The sequence below is a fragment of the Platalea leucorodia genome, assembly GCF_965183815.1.
Source record: "Platalea leucorodia genome assembly, chromosome: 1".
Lineage (NCBI taxonomy): Eukaryota > Metazoa > Chordata > Aves > Pelecaniformes > Threskiornithidae > Platalea > Platalea leucorodia.
The window spans coordinates 73,370,425-73,390,967 of NC_138823.1; the positions used below are offsets into that span (position 1 = coordinate 73,370,425).

The 20,543-nt window shown below is 39.6% G+C and overlaps 2 protein-coding genes across 6 annotated transcripts in view; one reads left to right on the forward strand and one right to left on the reverse strand.

Moving 5' to 3' along the window:
* The first annotated feature begins 222 nt into the window (after nucleotides 1–222).
* RMP24 (ribonuclease MRP subunit p24) lies at nucleotides 223–7,197 on the forward strand. 2 transcript variants are annotated; one of them, XM_082311922.1, is made up of 5 exons: nucleotides 223–342; nucleotides 649–671; nucleotides 1,497–1,696; nucleotides 4,713–4,921; nucleotides 5,343–7,197. In XM_082311922.1, exons 1-5 carry the CDS (start codon nucleotides 263–265, stop codon nucleotides 5,494–5,496), a joined length of 666 nt encoding a protein of 221 aa, XP_082168048.1. In that variant the 5' UTR covers nucleotides 223–262; the 3' UTR covers nucleotides 5,497–7,197. The 2 variants fall into 2 exon arrangements, with proteins under 2 accessions (XP_082168048.1, XP_082168049.1); XM_082311923.1 differs by having other exon boundaries at nucleotides 236–342; nucleotides 1,497–1,564; nucleotides 5,343–5,505.
* Nucleotides 7,198–7,687: 490 nt separating this feature from the next.
* Nucleotides 7,688–20,543, reverse strand: part of RPRD1A (regulation of nuclear pre-mRNA domain containing 1A) — a 48,431-nt gene continuing 35,575 nt past the window's right edge. For 2 of the 4 annotated variants that reach the window (XR_014228164.1, XR_014228166.1), the window contains 2 exons: nucleotides 9,414–13,543; nucleotides 7,688–7,754 (listed from right to left, as the gene is read on the reverse strand). Coding sequence is in view for 1 of the 4 variants with exons in the window: in XM_082311885.1 (XP_082168011.1) it covers nucleotides 13,394–13,543 (150 nt within the window). In the remaining 3 variants the exon portion in view is untranslated. Of the gene's footprint in view, nucleotides 7,755–8,889; nucleotides 13,544–20,543 lie in introns of those variants that run through there. The other 2 variants (XR_014228165.1, XM_082311885.1) reach the window with 2 other exon arrangements.

The window sequence follows — 20,543 nt, forward strand, 5'->3', positions numbered from 1 at the left end:
GGGGGCGAAACAAGGGCTGCTCCACTGGCTGCCTCGCCCCGCGCCCCTTCCCCCTCACCCGGCCGAACGGCCCGGGTAAAGCCGCCGCGCCGCGCTTAGCGGGGGACCGCGGGCCCGTCCGACCCCGGAACGATGGTGCTACGGCCGCGGGTACCCGCCGGGCCTCGGCGAAAAGTGCACATCCCCCCCCTTCTTCCCTTCCCTGCCCCCGGCCGCCGGACCTGGCTGGCGGCGGCTTCCGGCGGGGCGGGGGTTCAGCGCCATGGGGCAGCAGCGGCGGTTCCTGGAGGTGGCGGCGGAGGGGCTGGTGGGCGCCTGCCCGGGCCAGGCGCGGTTCCTGCTGTAAGCGCCCGCGGCGGGACGCGGCGGCCCTCGGGGCGGGGCGGGGCGGGGTGGGGAGGGGAGGGGCGGGACGCGAAGCAGCGGCGGCGGGGGGGGGCGGGCGGGCTGGCTGGAAGTGGTGGGGGGGAGAGCTACCTGGTGACGCACGTGGGGAGCCCCGCCCCCGGTCCTCGCGCCTGCCGTGGCGCGCCGCCGCGTGGCCGGGGCCGCTGCGGGGTGATGTGATGTGATGTGATGTGATGTGATGTGATGATGTGATGTAGCGCGGCGCGGCGCGACGTGACGCTATGCTCTTCTCTCGCGCAGGTGGACGCTCCGCAACTCCCGAGGCGAGTGAGGGGGCCCGGGCGCAGGCGGCGGTGGCGGGGCCGCTGCCCCGCTGCAGGAGGAGGAGGAGAGGGGCTCCCGCCGTCCCCGCCGTGCGCTGGCAGCCCTGCCAGCCCAGTGCAGCCCAGCGGGGGCTCCTGCCGTGGGAGAGCAGTGCGCAGGGGCTGCCCGGGCAGCTGAAGGGCAGAAGTGTGGCCCTAAGAATGAGGGCAGACCTTCCCTTTTTCTCCACTTTCCCCTGTGCTGCCCCCACAAAATTGTGCCAGGGTGTGCTTTGGGGCTGCTGGCAGAAATGGCAGACTTGATAGATGGCAGGGTCCAGGTGTTTGCTCAGGGGTTTAGGGAGAGGTGCTCGAGTCCGGCTCTGGCAGCAGGAAGTAATAAGGCAGACGCAGGAGCGTGCTTCATATTAGGTCTGAAATTTAACTCAAAGCATTTTGTCATCCCAGGCTGAGATGCTGTCATCTTCTTGCACTTAGAATGGGCAAAGAGCTTTACAAGGCTTTGGTGTCACTGATCTGGCAAAAAAGTGTGCCTGCATGGAGCTCCTTGCAGAATCATGACCCTCCGTTGTTAAAGATTTTTAGGAATGAATTGCATTTTTCTGGCAAAATTTACTATTACATACTGTGTAAACTTAGGCTGTACGTAAATTTAGCATGAATTGTGCTCAGAACACAATTCCTCTTGTGTTCTGGTTGTATCTGAAACATACAATAAAAATATCTCTACCTAGATAATGTTAAAATAGAAACATGCAATGTTAATGTTTGCCTATAAAACAATTATTTCAAGTTTTACTCTCTTTTACCTTTATTCATCTGCAGATAATGCATGTGGATTAGAAAGGATATGTCCTTACTGCTTCCAGTTCCTGGTTCCTGATAGCCACCGGGTGCGTCTCAAACCAAAGATGAAAGTGACTCCACAGATAGAGAAAATTCTTAAACGAGAGGCGAAGAACCATAAACTTAATATGAAACAGATAAAGCTTTTGAAAAAGTACAGGGAGTCAAGAAGTGTTCTGGTAAGGATATTGGAACTGCCAAATACCTGGTATTTCCTTGAAACCTTTCAGTGGCATAAAAAAGAAGATATGGAAATCCTTCTCTTAGAAGCGGAGCTCACACCTACACATTCCTTTTTTTCATGAGCATATAACTCTTCCTTTCTTTTGGGATAACTTCTATTCCCAACCAAAACTTTTAAAATCTACCCTCCACAATAGAGAGATCATGAGCACAATGACAAGAACAGTAAGATCCCCCCCACAAAAAACCCCCAATGCTATGTGTCAGAGAAGCTACACAAACAGCTCTCCCCTCCCTGTGATCTCTTTATCAGCAGTCTGGGTAGACTTTGCAGATGTCTAAGATCTTGCTGAAAATTAAGTAATTTCTTCCTGCCGGGAAGCTCTGGCATTTCCACTGTCAGCTACTGTATCATTTGCATAACTTTGCAAAAATGGCAGGAGTGGCAGATTTTTGCCTGTTCCTTTTTGCCTATGAATGTGGCAGAACTAGGACCAGGCAACTCTACTAGATGCAGAAGCTTAATACAGCCATGTAGATCCTAAAATCCATTAGAATCCTTAGAAATCCATTGCTAAGGATACCCCAAAACATACCTAAGAAGAAAAACATGCCGTTGACTGAAGTCAGGCTGGTTTTGCCGGTATGCATAGCTTGACATTTACTGCCTTTGTTTCAGCTGTGAGGAAGGGCTTGAGTGACTGATAACATGGTCAGTTTTTTCAGTTGTCCAAAAACTAAAACTAAACCACAGAGGTAATTTAAACAAGTTAATGTTGCTTTTGGGGCTTCGGTTCTTTTTCCTAAAATTACTCGGGAATATGAGATTTAATCACTATTTTTTATAGTAATTACTATTATTTGAAGAAGAACAGTGTACGTTTAATCTAGTGTTGCCAAGGCATGCATTACTATTAAAACAGGTTATGTGAATGGATGTTTTAATAAATGAGACAGTACCCTATTGTGCCCAGCAGTTGCTGACACATTCGGCATTTTCTCAGATGAGAGTCTGCTGGTTTGGGGAGTAAAATTTGCAAAAGCAAAAATTATTAAAGAGTCAATAACACAAAATTAAACTGAGGAAATACGACAGAGGTTCTCAGCTGTCAGGGCATAAAAAGGTGCTCCAGAAAGGCACCCTTGCTATTACTCCCTCCGAATTGTAGATCATAGTTGAGCAGCAGAAAGGGCATCTGAGAAGTTGGAATGTTTGCTTTGTTCCTCTGGGATCACAAACCTTTAGCATACATTAAGAACTGTCTCTTTAGACAACTGATGAACAGTGTCCTGTGGAATTATGTTGAGTTCTTGGATTTATTCTGTAGCTGGAGAGGGTCTTAGGACGCACTGTGTATTCATATGAGTAGTTTAAAATTCAGTTTTAAATAGATCCAGTTTAAACTCTGGATAATATTCTGATCTTGGGATGTAATTACAGTTTGCTGCACTGGTGTTCTGCTCAGTTCTGTTTGCATTTGTGCTGTGGATTATGATTTAAGTATTTCTGGTCTTAAGTATTTAAAATACTGTCAGCAACTGACAGCTTTCAAAATTAGCAATGTAGATCCCTATAATCTAATACCCGAGACTTGCAAAAATGAAAATTCGAGTGTGGTTGAAAATTAAACCAAGCAACAATATGACAGGTTGTGCCTCTGATACCTTTCTTAGCAAGTAGAACTTGATTTGAGAACACTTCTGCCACAAAAAGGCATATAACATTATGAACTATTTCAGGGCTTTTAAAATTTTTTGAGTTAACTGTATATGTAATTCAGGGAATGGAAACTATCTGTGCAGTGCTATGATTAATCTGCTAATTCTTGCACTGTAAGGTGTTCACCTCCATTTATATTCCGTGGAGTGCTAAATCATCATGCAATGCTGTGGTTTTTTTTTTTCCCCATCTGAATTTCATTTAGGAGAACTAAAAATACATCAATAACTGAACTGTATAAGTAATGATCTTTCTCTTTTTTAGTTTGTTAGGCTGACAAAATAATGTCTAGAGACAGTCAAAGCACTTAACTGAAAACGTTTCATTTCGGCATTTCTAAATGTAATTCTTCCTAAGCAATCTGAATTTAGGTAAATTTACAGACTTTGAAATGAAGAATGATTGGGTATGGATGTTTTCAAAACTGCCTAGGCTTTTTTGTGACATTCTGAGTGTGTTTTTTAACCAGAAACATCACGTAACTGTGTTTTTTCAGTCAGTGTAATTGTGTGCCTGGAAAAGTTGTCTGGCTGTATTACTCTCATGTCTCTTAATCGGGGTAGTTGCCATGGCAGTCAGGGATGTTAGGAGTATCTGCCTGCCTCTGTGACATTATCTGTTCTGATGCACCTCTGCAACATACTGTGCTGCTGGAAGTTCCCTGCAGCCTAGAAGTAAACAGAAGAGAAAGTGCCCTTTGTTTAGAACTTCCTCCATATTGTAGTAACTATTTTTGCACTAACAGAAAGCCTCTTCTTTGTTCACTGAGACTTGCTGTTATTAGTTATGAACGACTATTTTTGAGAGCTTGGTAATTTAAATATTTTATTTCAAGGCTCCCTGGAAAGTGTGTAATATAACTTCATTGGGGTAGAATATGCTAATGAATTTAGATCACGCTGTATGTCGTGGTTTTTAGCAAAATACAAATACCTATTATGTATACTCAAGATAACCAGTTCAGGTGCTGTTACATCTTTCTGTTTTGACGGGCTTGTTTTCCATATTTCACTGTACAACATTACATTCAGAGTTACGGGTCTCCTGAAATGAGTTGCTAGGGGACTGGAGTAATTTCTAGATAAACCCATAGGATGTGTTTGGCTTAAGAAGCCTAAATGAAAATACTAAGTGTAAAGTACATGTTGCTTTTTAATATCTCATGTTTCACTTAAGCAAATATTTGGGTCATGATATCTGGAGAATAGTTTGGATGATTCTTACAATGGCTTTGTAATATAAAGGTGGAAGGACTGAAAGAATGGTTGATAATTCCTTTCTTCTCTCCATAGCTGGTTACTTGCAACTCCTGCAACAAAACAACAAGACATTACGGTAAAAGCAGGGATTTTCTGGCTACCAAGACACACAATTCTGGCACCCCAAGTATTAAATCTAGCCTGAGGACACCAGATGTAAAAATTCAGTCTGCAAAGAAAGTGACACCGGGAAGCTGCAATAGGTGGGGATCTAAAGGAAACACTCCCTCATCACTTCCCAGGTACAAAGAGGCACTTTGCTGAGTAGAGCGTATTACGGTATTATGTCTTGTTGGGAAAGGGCGTCAGGTACTGATTTCAGATTAGTCACTTAATAAACTTTAAATTGATAACTAAGTATTTTTCTTCAGTGGTCTGACTGAGGAGATTAATTTTAACTTTCCAGCCTTTAAAATCAAAGATTCTAATGAAAAGCGACTATGTGCGAAGAACGCACAATTGTGTTCTTGTCATTAATGTGAAATGCCTGGCTTAAAATTTGCATACCAAAGTTATACCTCTGGCTACTCACTTTCACATGAAAATACACTATGGCGTTCAAAATTTTTCACTCAGATTATATATATGCACTTTCATAGTTACTTTATGTTAATTCTGATTCCTCGCCTTCAAGACAAATAATTTGAGTCTTCTGTTTTTCAGAACATGTGTATCCGGACAGGCGACAACCAGCTCTGCTTCCAAGACTCCCCGAAACTCCAAATTTCACTTTTCTAAGCTAAAACGGATGCTTAACCTAGAAGAAAAAGAGAAAAGCCAGAAGGCAGATTTGAAAACCTTCTTGACTTTACTTTAGTTATACATTATTTCCAAGTAATAAAGATTACAGCAATAAGTATTGTTCCAGTTTTAGTAAATCAACAAAGTGATTTCTTTAAAACTCAAGCTAACAGCATGTACCCTGTGAAAGCGTCGACCGTATTTTTTAGAAGCAAGCTCTGTTTCTAAGGGGACTGGTTGTCCGCAAGAGGGAGATGAGAAAATAGCCACTCTCATATGCTTGGGAATCTTGAACGTGTTTTGCAGTCTCCAGTGGGCCAAGAATTAAAAGCCAGGATCTATCCTTTGAGGAAGCTGACAATACTGGATCCATCAGAGGGTCCAGCAGGACTAACGGATAAGTTGGCAGACCTGGAAGCAATTTGGGGGTAGGGAGGTTGCAGCTTGCTCCACCTCACTCTCCCACTATTTTCAAGATAATGCATCACAATTTAAAAGATCTCATCCCTGCTTTGCATGTTTGAGTAGAACAAAGACACTTTCACCGTCACTTCCTGCAGGTACGGTATTTTCAAGGGTCTCATGTGGTGTCCGGTAGTGTCGCTGTCTTTTGATACCTGTGGTAATTTAAGCACAGCCTTTAACACAACCTTTACAAAGGTTCCAAAGTAAATTACTCTTTAAGACAGCACTCACATACAAAGAGAGAGAAAACACACTATCACCAGATTAAGTTTCTTCATTTTCTTAAGAACGTTGTCTGTGATTTGGGCTGCAGGTGATACTGGTCGCAGGATAACGCAGAACCTTGTAAAATTGCACTCTAATGTGGGATGCTCTCAGTAGCAACTGACAGCTCCGCGTTAGACTGCTGTTGGTGCCCTGATTTGTTACAGCTACGAGAATGGCACAGTCATAAAGAACACAGGATGCTTCTTTCTAGTTGCTCTGGTGCTACCAAAATGGGTCACTTTTGTCTCATTCAGAAATGAATAAGGAGAGAACCTCTTAAATGTTTCTCAGTTTTATCGAGCTTCAGAGTTGCTTCCTTCCTGGACTTCAATCTGGAAAACTAGGTTTGCCCTGGACAGTAGTCAACTTGTTGCACCAAAAAGTTTTGATGTGAATAGACAATTGTCGAGGTTAAAGCGGTCTCCACTGTCAGATTTTACGTTTTCAATTCAGCACGGAGGTGAGAAAGGACAGTAGAAAGTCACCGTTCCGGACTGAGTTCATAGCCTGCCCTGCGTACAGTCTGCAGTGACAGTTCTGCAAATCGTGCTTCAGATTTCCCCTCTGAAAAGAGAATCAATCGGTTAAAAACATTTAAATTCTTGGGTTTAAAGGTCTGTATTTTCCTTTTTTTTTTGTATTCTAATGAATATTTTCCTTTAAGTGTACTCAGAGTCAATGAACACCGCCTAAGAAATAGGACCAGCAAATCCGTTGGTAGGCTTGAAAGCAGTCCAGGGCAGGGGAGAACAGTTTGCTGCAAATTCTACTTACAGTCTCAAAGATTGTCATGTAACCTTTTTATATTTTCTGTACACTTGCAGAGTAACTTTGAAAAGTTGACTGCCATTTGTTTCTTACGTATGTGTAGGATCAAATTAACTGTCATTCTTTGATCAAAATATGGCCCTTGGAGTTAGGCCTTTTTCCAATGTAGAACGTGGCGTTAATTCACCTGTTGTTGCTGTATTTGTGGTCCAGTCCTCTGGAAAAATACTTCAATCATCTTGTTGATGGAAAATGTGCGTAATACAAAAGTATTTGAAAAACAAGTTTTGCAATAAATTTTTATATTAAAAGTACACACATTAGGTACTCTACCATTGTGCTTCCTGTGAGGCTTACGTGAAATCAGCATGGGCCTCTGCTACGTTTTAAGGTGCACCAGCATGAACGTGTTAGATCGGGAGTACGCTTTCGAAGCAGATCTCCCAATTGTCCCTGTTTACTTTGCTTTTTACCCAATACCGAGTGGTCTCGGAGTACGAGTCGCCTTCCTTTTGGATAAAACTACAGACAATGGATAAAAGACGTGGTCCGGGGCACGACCGAGGTGCTGCGAACGCTAATGGGTGACCTATCCACAGGACGACAGGAGAGCTAGTCCGAAGTACGCATCTCCAAGAAGCGTAGCGTGGATGCCAGGCACTGAGCTTCAGGTATTCTGCACTCCAGGTGTATTACTATTGCAATGTGCTATTTGTTAACGTAGACAGAGTCTTGTCATGCTCCAAAAAATACATTTTTCTTTTAATTACCAGTTGTCAGACATGTCCAAGCGTGTTGTTATAAGGGATCACTATTGCAAGCTATCAGACTTCACTGTGGAAAAAAAGGAAAAAAATCGTTCAGTATGCGCCATTCCTTGCTTTACAAGCGTGCTTCAAAATGCTGGGCAGAAACAGTGTTGGTGCTTTCTATCATCTGAAGTGCTTTTATGTTATTCCTAAGCCTCTAATACAGGCTTTTTCTGTTACTGGACTGTCACAGAATCAGTGTATTTAAAAACTTATATATATATAGACACACACATATGTACATACATACATATTTTTATATATGATGAATATATATACGCACATCAGATGTGTATACATACAAATACACCCCCCCACACACACTCTTCCCTTCAGAATACACTACATTCCTGTACTCGACGAAACACTGAAGGTTAATTGTTGGCTGCAAGAGACCACAGCTGAGCCTGCCCCAGACCTCTGCCACGCGGCCTCACTGGCTTGTGTTTGGGGGGCGGGAAGGACAACTCTTCACAGAGGGGAAATGGCCCCCTGATTTCAGTGAGGGCAGAATTTCACCCAGACTTCGTAAAGCAAGACCAAGAAGGTTTTCTTAAGCGTACAGCCCTGCGTACAGGTACTTAATTATAGAGCGAGAGTTATTTCCCAGCTCATACAAATTCTACTTACGCAATGGTATGTATATCATCGACAGTAATAGCGTCATACCACGCGTTGAAAATGCTACAAAGTGTGTCTTGATATAACCAGCTCAACTAAAGCATGTGTTATTTTGAAACATCAGCTTGAGCCATTTTCCCGTTTTTGAGTGTTGGGAAGCTCAAACTGGCATATTACAACTGGTTCCCTCACGCCCAGCCCCGCCTCTGAAGAAACGCACACTTCGGCCAAACTAGATGGTATATGAACAGTATTTCTTTTATGAAATTTACAGTTCTAGAGATACGAGCTCTGACTTTTTAATGCACTGCTTCCTCACTGAAAATTGTCACACAAAATACAGAGAGTAGTAAACTTCAAAATTAGTTTTGACCGTTTTGCCAGCATCACTATGAGATTTTGGTTGACTCCTAAGTCTAGGGAGCAGTTTACATTAAAGCCATTTCATATCATGAGACTGAGTAGGCAAGCAATAAAAATTGATTTCAAAGATGTTTTTACACAATGTTTTATTCTATTAAATATGAAAGAGCGTACATACAGGTGTTATTCTGAGGACATAAATTACACAAGGATTACACGTTCTGTCAGAAAAGCACAATAATGAAACATCTTTACATTTCAAACTTTTCTTGTTAGCTTTTAACAAATGAGTCTATTTCTGTTGCAAACAAGTAACGAGTGCTATTGAACTTTTTTGCAAATTCCCACAAAAACATCATGCTTAGTAGGATACTTTAAATATTGTAAAGATGAAATCAGAATTAGATTTCTAAATAACAAGATGGAAGAGATTTACTACTTAATCAAGATAAATGACACACTGAAATAGGAGCCGAGACAAAATTGGTCATTCATTAAAAAAGAAATTCCACTTCAGACACTGTATTTGAGTCTGCTTTCTTTACTTGCAAGAATAGTCACTGTGATTATATGCATGAATAATGAGCAGAACTGGCCCTAAATATTTATAAATGTAACTGTCAAATTTTAGACGTGCTGGTTTTCTAGTTCATTAATTTTTCCACCGAAAAAACCCACACCCATGAATCTATTTGCTTACGTTTCAAAAGGTTGAAATCCAGCTCTTCTGTAGAGGGCCCATCAAGCCTCTGTATGACTTCCATGTCTTCCCCGGTCATCTGCACGGGGGGCTACTGCAGCCTACGTATGTATTGTGGGTCATCACTGAAGTACCAGGCTGAGTTACCACTGACGTGTGAGAGCAGTAGGAGTCTGTGGAAGTCCTAACACATTGTCTTTTTAAACTTCAGGTAAACAGGAATGTAATTTTATCCTAATGAAAGCTCTTGGTTCAACATTCAGAAGACTATTCGGATAAAATACATAATAAGCATGTAGTTTGGGTTGTGTTGCTAGGGATTAATTGAGACATTTTAATATATTAATACAAACATTAACGGAGTGAAACAGACTAGCTAATGTTACTGCAGGCTGTAGTTTAATTTTCAAAAGGAGTAATGAAACACAATTTCTAAGAATGGTAATTTTTGTAACTAAGGACTTCACATTTATTTTTAAAACCATAGGAGTGGGGTAATATTCCTGATATCTTTCAAAACATTCTGCAAAAACACAGCTTGAGCCTGCAAACACTAGAATATACAAGCAGCCCCAGTGACCTCCAAGGTAAGCATTCTCATATGGCAAAGAGCTGCAGGAATCTCTTTGCTTTTTTCGGAGAATGCTCAATAAAAGTGCAATATAGTGAAGCAAATAATCTAGTCATTATGCTTTTATTATTAGATGAAAAATGTTCAGATATTTTATAATTGTGCCTTTCGTAGGCTGGGCATTCTGGTTTGAGCAGAGTCAGACCACGTTAGAAGAGGTGGGCAGGGTACACCCACACATTTTCTTTCCCAGGGTGGTAACGCCCCAAAGCAGTTCCATTGTATAGTCCCATCTACAGCTAAAACATTGTGCTGCCCAGCTTCACATTGTTATTTCCGTTTTGACAAAAGCTGACATATGTTTTGCTTTTCATTTCCACCCAGACATGTTCTCCCTTTCAGCTCCTAGGCACCCTTCCTTTCCCCACCCAGCCTCTTTTCTTCCTGAGATGTCAGAAGTACCTATGTTAAACTTTGGAACCTGAGAATTTGGAGGTATTTTTTGATACTACAGGGCTGCATTTGTATCGTACCATGTTATCTCCTGCTATACTATTACAATTACAATATAAATCTTCTAGCTAGTTGATACCTGATGCCTTTCCCATATAAATAAAATGTACCATTCAGCCACTAACATATGACACTTGCTGTAAGAGTGACCTTTACCTTCCACAAGTCCTCTTTTCCACACAAATGCTGAGGGATCATTTCCAAAAACCCACTTATGAAATATTCCTTGAAGTAAACAATTCCACAGTAAAATAAAGAAAAATATATCCAGAAAATAGCACTCTCTCAAAATTAAAACTTATATACATCAAGAAGTTGAAATTTTTCCTCATTCTTTTATCAGTTCTACATTATCTGTAGATAAGCAACATTATCACTAAGAGTTGTGAATAAGAAAAACAAGTCTAGTGGAGTAAGTGTCATGCCTTTTTTAATACTCTTGAGAGATCAAGGAAATTCAGCATTCAACTTTATTATTATAATTATTTTTAATTAAGGTAGCGAAAGACTGTTTAAGCTTAATTCCCTATGGCTTTGAGTATCCAAGACTTAGATCCTTCAATGCACAAGCCATGCCGCTGCACTTATAATCACCTCTGGGCACAAATTAAGTTTTCCATGGATGGGATTCAATTGTGAACTCACTATTTATTCTCCTTGTTTTATGATTTATTTTATAATTCTTAATAGATTAAGCTGTTTTAATATTTATCACTAATTTGGTGCTATTCTTTAGCAAGACTGAGCTTTAACTGCAACTGTAATGCACATACAAGTATATAAGAATTTATGAGGTGAGTTTAACATACTAGAACAGAAATACTTAAAACATCAAAATTGTACCTGAACATTCATTTTCATATCAAGAATCTATGCTGAAAAGATGCCAATAAGTGTTATTTAATTTTGCATATTAGACTTCTTAAACTAAAGAAACACTCCTCTGGATTCATTATAGTTAGCTCTTTTTTCCTATGGAGTGGAAAATTGCCACTCAAAACTTACAAATCTTTGGACAGCTAGTGAGCTCTGATGAACTATTTTCAGCATCCCTATCTATCAGTCAGAATTTTGGATAAAATTAGTATTCTACATTGCATGCTATGGAATGCTACGTCAACAGGTTGTATTTTTATCTTTTGGGGGGTTTTCCCTACTTAACTGAGGTTTAGTTCACGGCAACTTCCATGAGAAAAGATAATTGGACTGAGGTGCTTATGTCCAAGTGTATCTATTTTAAAGAGAAAGATTATTCTTCATTCACATCCAACAAGTATTCTAGCGATTAGCCCTGTAGAAGTCAATAACAAGTGACAGATCACTATCTTCAACAATTTCACTCCAGGACTATTTTGAATTGTTGTGCTTTTTGAAAAGGAAGAATAGATTTTTCTAAAAAAAAAATGCTTTCATGTGAGAAGGAGCATTAAACTTGTAAACTGTGAATGTAACTAACTGATGCAAAACAATGCCTGACAAGTGCAAACCCATGAACAAAATGCAATCATTACATACTCCGATGATATATCCAACTCAAACACTTGCAGCCCAGGTTTTTAAGGTCATCTAAATGCCAAAGGTATGGGTAGGCATTTTTTAAATCACTCCTCAACAATTACATGCCTAATTCCGATTGACTGAAAAGCCTAAACTTTCTGGCAATCTGCCAGATGCCTGTCTGTATCTTTAAGTTTTTAAGTGAACTTAAAAGCTGGTGCATAGTATGGTAACAAGGACTTTTCACAAATCCAGCTATCCGTAGACAAACACCACATTTGTGCCATGCAAAGGACTTTTTGAAAAAGAGACACTAGGCAGTAATTTTCCACTGTTTGACTTTTATACACAGGCCTGAACTGTCTCCTCCTGTTCTGTGAGAAAAGACGATCAAGATCTAGAAATGTGTGCAGGAGCGGGTGGAGGTTTGGGGCTGGAAGCCCATGCTGGCCTCTGGGGCTTCTCAGTGGAAAAGGATGTACAGCACGGCCGTATCATCGTGTTGCTGCATGTATGGATGGTACAGAGCATTGTCAAATTTTAATAATGGGCATTTAACAACTGGGACAGTTTAGAGAATGACCTTTCAATTTAATTAAAGCTATAAAATGGCTTCACATTTCTGGGATTAACCTTTTTAGATGGAGACGGATGTTCCAGAAAGGGATTAGAGTACAAATGAATGGTCCCTCAATTTAGAAAATAAGCAGCTGTAAAAAAAAAAAAATTACAATTTTGAAACATAATTAAACTGGTCGATTGTATAGTTTCTCATGCTGACTTTTAAATGATACTAAAATATTGCAATATTTTGAGTCATTTAAAGATCTGCTCAGTGTAACATGATTTATGTTTTCCAATACAAAAGTGGTTACTAACATTTACTTCAAAAAAACCCACCTGACTTGTTCTGTGAGTGGGTAATTTAAATGTAATGGACAGTAAGATCACTTTTAACTTTGCATTAAATTGCATCAACCTTCTTGCAAACATAAGCTTGTGATTTCCACATTTCACTCCCTCACTAGTAACTGAAATGTCTCGAGTTAGAAGTTTGTGTTGATTATATGTTGATCTACATTAAATATAGGGTACATAAGAAAAATCTTAGCATGTCTTTTTACAGGGCACTCAACTAAAATCTTTACAAAAGATAAGATAATTATCCATTCTTCAATGTAATAGACACAGATGCCACTTTTATAAATGTACCCTTATGTTCACTCGCCAATAAAATAGTAAACAAATCAACTTTTTAAACCATTTTTTATAAATTATTAGAGTATTTTTACTGACACTCTCCAACAATATACAAAAATAATACTACAAGAGTACCAATCAGTCTAACCTACCCCTCATTTCACAGAAAAGTAGAGGTTATGGAAGGATGTTCTTGTAATCAATCATCGCTGTATATGTCTCCTGCAAACGGCAGGTGTACGTGGCTGCCCGTGACGTTGGGAAGTCGAGAGAGATCAGGCAGGTTCTGGATGCGTGACCTGAGTTCTTTCCGTACTTGGGACACTCTGGCTAGCTTGCGTTTGTACTCCTGTAATGCAGAAGAAGTTAACATGAGGTTCTTTTGCTAATACCATCCCTACTACTTACTGCACTTTGCGTTTTCCAAATAAAGTATTCCTTCTGCAAGTTAGATGACTAAACATCCTTTAACAGGTGCGAACGCAGAGAACTGGGTATTTTGGAGGCAGAGGCATCAGCTCTAGCATTTTCTCAGCATCTGACTTCGGAAGCATAGCCATGGGATTATTTTGCTTTGAATTGTAAGTACATAAATGCTAAACAAAAAACACAATTCCAGTTAACACAACTACATGTGTTTCTCTATGCGACTAGTAGAAGGGGATTATTCTTAGAAACTGTATTAAGGATAACTGATACACATACTCTACTATCAGTCATAGAGTATAAACTTACTATGTCAAACAAGTTGCTTTCAGCTCATACTGATGAAAGAATAAAAAACAACCAAATACCACCTAATCAGGCCTGTTGATCAGCCCCACCAAGTTGACCAATCATAAGCATTTTGTATTAACTGTTATAAGTTAATATAATATAATATTGTATCAGTACATTTATGGATCTAACCCTGAGTTTTCAGAAACTTTTTGAATTTGGGACTTAGGATTTCACATTGTGTTGGAATACAGGTCAAACCACTCATAATTCATATATTTAACGATTATGAGGCACTTTTCATAAGAAACAACATTATACACGATGAAGTATTTAATATTATAAACCAATGCACTAGAATATAGTTAGTGCCCATCTATCAAGAATACGAGACATAATGAAGAATACCAGCTTGTATAAAATGAAAACAGTTACTCCAATATGTAGGAAGATTAGGGTACAATTTACAGGAATATTTACATTTCAAAAACTTGGAAACACATTTCTTTGGAGAGCAGAAGAGACTAAGCATTAGCAGGCAAAACGGTGCTTCGTGAAAATATACTGCAATTCACAACACATCAAATGCAGACGCTTTCTAGTGTGGCTGCAGATTTTGCTGCAGCCTGTGAGTGGCTGGAAATAACAAGAAATAGTTAACCTACAACTTGGATAATCAGCCCGTGGATAACGAAGATCTCATGATTATAAGCACTTCTAAATAATAATGGGGAAAAAAAATCTACATCATCCTGTAAAAGTGCCAAATATAAACACATGAAAGTTCCAGCGAGTATAAAAACACTGCGCAAATGTCTATAAAAGATAATAATCACGCTATTTACAAGGTCTAAACATAATTTTAAACATTTTTCTACACTGTTAATATCATGGAGTAAAAAGGAAGGCCAATGAAAAGATCTTTTGGTAGTAGAACCCAATACAGTAGTACAAATGTTAACTACCTGGGGCATGATCAAGATTATTGGACAAGGTCCAACACACATAAAAACAAAGTTGTGACTATTAGCAGCAGTGTGGCCTTCTTACCAAGGGCAGTAAGAGAACCACAAGGAATCTTAAATTCTTAATGAGAAGGTAATGCATAGCTAAAAAAAAATAATTAAATCTTTACATAGAAAGAGACAAAAAAGTGTCCCTGAATTAAGATCATCAATTCCTTGATATTATTTATATTTAAAAATTAAATATTACATACAGTTCAGAGTCTTAGGAGATACTAAACACAGTGAAAATACTACAGATGCCTAGTCAGCAGAACTGTAAACACTTGGTGATGGCACACAGGGCAAAACAGCGTTCCTTTTATGATAGACGACTAAAAAAGTCTTACAACTGCAAGTCCTGTGGTCCTAGGAAAACCGTCACTTGCTCACACTTGCCCAAAACATTCTCTCTGGCGCAAGTGACTTCAGGACGCGGCTGTGGAAATGAAGGGCTGTATCCTGATGCTGTATCCTTACAATAATGCTCAAAGGCCACAAATACTTTACTGTTTCATATCTAGTATTACAGCAGCATCCAGAGGCCTCAGTGAGCTGATTCTGTCCAAGAGTCGTAGTCCTTTGCCAGCATGTAAAAAGCCAGTAACAGAATACTTCTTGCCCTTTTCACTATCTCTTTTAGTCCGGATTGCAGAGATACACTCCTGACTATTATTTTAGGGAATAGATTTTAATGTCAGAAGAAAAGATAGGTTTCATAGTTTAGTAAAACAAACAATTTGGCAATATACAGAACACTAGTTAACCAGAATCACTATTTTCAGAAGCAGGAGGGCTGGAGATTGAGCATTGGGCAACGAGGGCTTTGAGCAAGCTTAAAGCTAGGAGATCTGGCCTCCATGGTGAAAGACGTACTGCTGTACAGAAGAGGAAGAGTAGAACTGTAAGCAGAATCAAAACAGTCAAAAGGCCCAAAATTAGTAAAAAAAATTAACTATAAAATGATTCCAGCAGTTAATTCTTGTAAATCGTGTTTGAATCAGCTGAATCCTGACTAAGTTCATTCTCTGTCAATGAAGAATGTGAAGCAGCAAATCAGTATCCCTTCATAAGCTTGAAGCGTCATGCTAGGCATATACGCACAGAACACACTCAGCAGCTACATTCTCTCAAGACTTTACTCCAAAACCTGAAATGTGCCTTAAATTAGATTGCCAGTTGCTTGATCCATTAAAATTCCTTTTAGCTGATAATAAATCATTTCCATAGTAACATCACATTTCTGACATCCAGCATCTTCCATATAAATTTTGCCTGGGACTTGTTGCCTAGTGAATATCAGCTTGATCAATATTACTGACAGTAGGTTGCTTTTTCTCACTAAGGAAAATGTCCTCATAAATTCCGTCTCCCAGGTAATGCAGTCTTCTTCCTCTCACCAACACCTTTAGCATGACGCACACTCTCAGGGAGTCAAAACTTGTTCTTTGTGCCTTCTCAGAAATAGAGACCTCTGAGGAAGTTTGCTCAGAGTAAATAAAAAAAATTACATAAGGTTTTATAGTTCATTATATTATTGATGCAGTATAAGCTACAGAATGCAATTTTAATGCAATTTTGGTAATCCAAAGCATATGTGAGATCTGCAACTACAGGTTAGATGTCCATGACAGTCCTCCCCTACAAGTAGAGATATTGTTCACCTTATCCAGAGCACCTCATTTTCCATGACACTCCCCAAATCATTCTAGAAATCACTGGAAATGTCCAGTCTTTGTGATTGATGAGCAAGTTCAAAAGAGGGCTGATTTTCAAGTACAGTGAGGTACTTTCAAAGGGGCTGCTTTTCACAGTTCGATTCTATTTGAAATCACTAGTCACTTCTGAAAGGGTTTGCTTATACATTTTCAAGGCTGCTAATATAGTCCTGGCATGACCTAAGTAGCCCTGGACTGCTGGAATACAGGTATCAAGTACTCATTATCAGCAACACTTGTTACACGTACAGCCTTTATTATTTTATCATAATAGCATGCACATGTACCTACAACTTTTCTCCTCAGTCTATATGTTGAGAGTGTGACTTAATGAAAGCAGAGGAGCAGGACTGGGGATATCTAGGTGTTATTTCTGATATTGTTGCTCCATTAGAAATGCTGTATACCATACAAGTGAGTACCAATTTACCCATATTGTTGAGACTTCTAACTGCAGAAATCCTCACGGAGAATTTAAATTTCATTTTCATTATGTTGATTTTAAGATACACTTCAAATTACCCCTGTGTAAATCAGGCAAGATTCAAGCTATTTACTTCAAACAGTCAAGAACAGGCAGAAGTATGATTTCTTTTGCTACACTGAGCATAATTTGCATTGCTTGCTACCTATGGAGAACTTTACTCTTGGGATATATGGGCAACCTGATGTATGGAACTAAAGTCTCTTCAATTTCTTCAGCTAAGGTAACACTACTTTCAAGCAATATTTTTTTTGTACTTCCAGTCATAAAAGTAGGTTTATGAGATAATTAGAAGAACTTATTTTGCTCATTAGAATCCCACTGATTACTACAGTTTCCATTAGTCGACAGTGTAGAACACGGATATTTTGTGAAAGAAATGCTAACAACATATGGATTCCACACCTAGATTAATAGTAAATCTCTATCAAATAAGTACTAGGCAAAAAAGCCAAATAATTTTAAATTAGACACTACAATCATCATGAATAATAAAAGTGTGGGAAGGCCAAACAGGCTGCGAGACTGCAGAGAATATTTTCCCTTCCAACTGAAATACGCTGAAATAGATCTTAGTTAAGAGTTTCTGCAGTTACCGTAGAGAGGTGCTACAGCTAAAACAACTTGAAACTTCATGGATATGCTTTCCCTTTACAACATTAATATGACTTGGAACCCTCATCTGATCACTAAGGCTATGGCATGCATCAAAATACTGTGTGGCAGAAAATGTATAGCAAAGTGAAAGAAGCAAAGTCTGATTCCAAAGCAAGAATAAAAGGTTTGCAGAAAACACAAATATTTAATCTGCACCCTTGTTAGCTACAGAAAGAAAGGTAAGGTGGAAATAAATACCCTCAGTACAGAAATACAAAACCCAAAAGGCTTAAAAGGCTTTTAAGGTGTTGAGGGCATGTGTGTACATCAGCATCCATGGCCTGTACGTACATTGTATTTAAAACTGAGATCTCTGACTTTCTAGGTCCGTTCCAACCTTCCAGTTTCAGGTGCAGATGCTGGAGCTGTGTCACAGAGCAAAGGCTTCTCATGTGCTGTGTCCAACAGCACAGAAACCACTAGAAATCTTCAAAGGCTCAGTCGAAGGCAAATGGCATGTGATACCCTGATATCTAGATTTTCAAGTTCAGAAACACAGTATTTGTTTATAGACTCCACCTTGTTGAAATCTAATGCCTCACCCAGTCTGGGTATTTTTCTGCAAGGAAGACAGACAACTAGACTTGAAGGAGTCAGACAAGCCTCACTATCACTATGGAAAAGAGATGAGCAGGGTTAAATTTTGTGCTGCCTTTAAAAATTTGGCATGGCTCACGTTCTTCACCGGTATGTTTAAAGGCTCAACCTATTCACCAGTGTTAAGGATGAACAAAACCCTGAAGTAACTTTCATTTAAGACACTGGACAGAGTCTGAACACATCTATATGCTTCACACACACACACACAAGGTTGAAAAATCAAGGACAGTTATGACCAGCTTAGGAAAGGACTGACTTGGCTAACCTTCCATTACACATTTTGCTTGTTTACTAGAAAACAGATGTTTGGAAGAAATCTTCAACTTTCCAGTATATTAGCATCTATCAGTTTTCCACTAGGCCTTACCGCATTTAGAGCAAAATAAATAGCACTGAAGCAATGAGCGACTGCTTTGTTTATTCCTTATTGTTCTATGCATTGCCCCATGCATTACTTACTGTACGCATTGCTCTGTATGCAGATTTACTAATATTCTCATAGGTTTTCTAATGGCATACTTCACCATTACAAAACACAATTTATTCTTCGGAAAACTTCTTTGAGCTGACAGTTCAAAATTAAATGCATCCTCTGAGTATCCCATTTTTCTTAGTACTTAAAATTACCAAGAACTTAATGCTTCAAAGCAAATTTTCTAAATTAAGTTAAAATATTAGAGACTCTTCAGCTTGTCTGCAAATGAAGCAACAGGAAGCAATGAACTCAGAATTTGAAACCCACAGACTAAATTAGTGAGTGTCTGGGGAAAGCTTGATTAAGTGGCTTGGTCTACTATCAACTGTTAGGCTGTGGTACGGACAGGAATACATGGCACATCTTCAAATCATAACTTCCTGAGTGCAGCAGTAGTAAATAGGAAGAAAGCATTTTACCAGGAGATTTCCCATCTGAAGGGTGATTATCAGAAATGTGAAGTCCTTCACAGTGGTGACAAACTATTCTTCCCATTCCTTGAAAATGCAATTTCTTTGTCCAGCTCCTTCCAGCCTAAACGTGGGTCTCAAATCTCGTTCACCCGTCTTGACTCCTGGTCTCCATCTCCATTCCTTGAATGCTGTTCCTAGAACCAACCTCTTTACCCAGCAAGGCCATTCAATGCCTCTCAGACTCCCATCATGCCTGTATTCACATGCACTACAAACCCTCACAACTGGTTCTTGCCTACCTGCTCCCATTTCCTTCCTTCCTGACTCCATATCTGAATTCCTCCCCCTCTAGTCCTGGTCTGCACTTATCACTTTGTCTATAGTTTTGGTGGCGTCTGGTTCCAGTTCCACCGATTTCTCCCCAGTCCTATACAGGGGAGTCCTATACAGTCCTGTTCTCCTACAGCCTGTCCCTGTTCTCTGCCTATATAGTATCTCCATCAGATCTATCACCTCATACCATTTTTTGCTTCCATTCTCTTAGTCGAAAGGAATTCCAGTTCCTGCCATTTCAGTCCTACATGACATGCTTTTCTGGCTGGTCACTCCCTTTCTTCTCAGCCAGCTGATCTCCTATTCCATTCTTTACTGTAATGCCTAGTCCTCGATCCCTTCTTAATCTCTGCAGCCTCTGATGTCAAGTTCCATGGGAAATTGTCCAAGTTTTGCATTCAAACCTATCAGCTTTCACCTCCCCATTACTTAGACTCATGGGAGCCATGGACAACCCACCCGTGAAAGAAGTTCCTCTGCACTGACGTCAGATGCTTGGCCCATGGTCAGCCTAGAGAACAACTGTATACAGTGGCAATTGCAGGAGAAGTCTTCTTTAGCCCAAGCTGGAAAACTCTCTGGCAGAGAAACTCCTCATGGAAGTTAGTAATGTTTTAATAAATCTCTGGTGAGCATATTAAGAGTAAGATTTTTCCAATTTCATTTCATTAAATTCAGGTTGATATTCATTAGTATATCAAAATGCATGCCCCTGACAGAAGGAAGGATTTCCCCATTCCATAATACTTTGAGAAAGAACATGAATTACATCATCTCAAAGAAAAAGTAATTTTTGAAGATTGTTTTATTACAAACTTGTCCCTAGATTTATTCTTCAAGATTGTGTTGGCAAAAAGTTGGTCAATGTTTGGGGAAGTTAAAGAAAAGAAAACAGGGATTTATAAGCTTAATTACCAGGAGTATTACTAGGCTTACTTAGTTTAGATT

Bases quoted from the DNA above. Each gene is read 5' to 3' on its own strand.
- RMP24 (XM_082311922.1), top strand. From the start codon at position 263: ATGGGGCAGCAGCGGCGGTTCCTGGAGGTGGCGGCGGAGGGGCTGGTG. The intron at 672-1,496 runs GCGAGTGAGGGG...ATTCATCTGCAG, and splicing joins GACGCTCCGCAACTCCCGAG to ATAATGCATGTGGATTAGAA. The intron at 1,697-4,712 runs GTAAGGATATTG...TTCTCTCCATAG, and splicing joins GGGAGTCAAGAAGTGTTCTG to CTGGTTACTTGCAACTCCTG.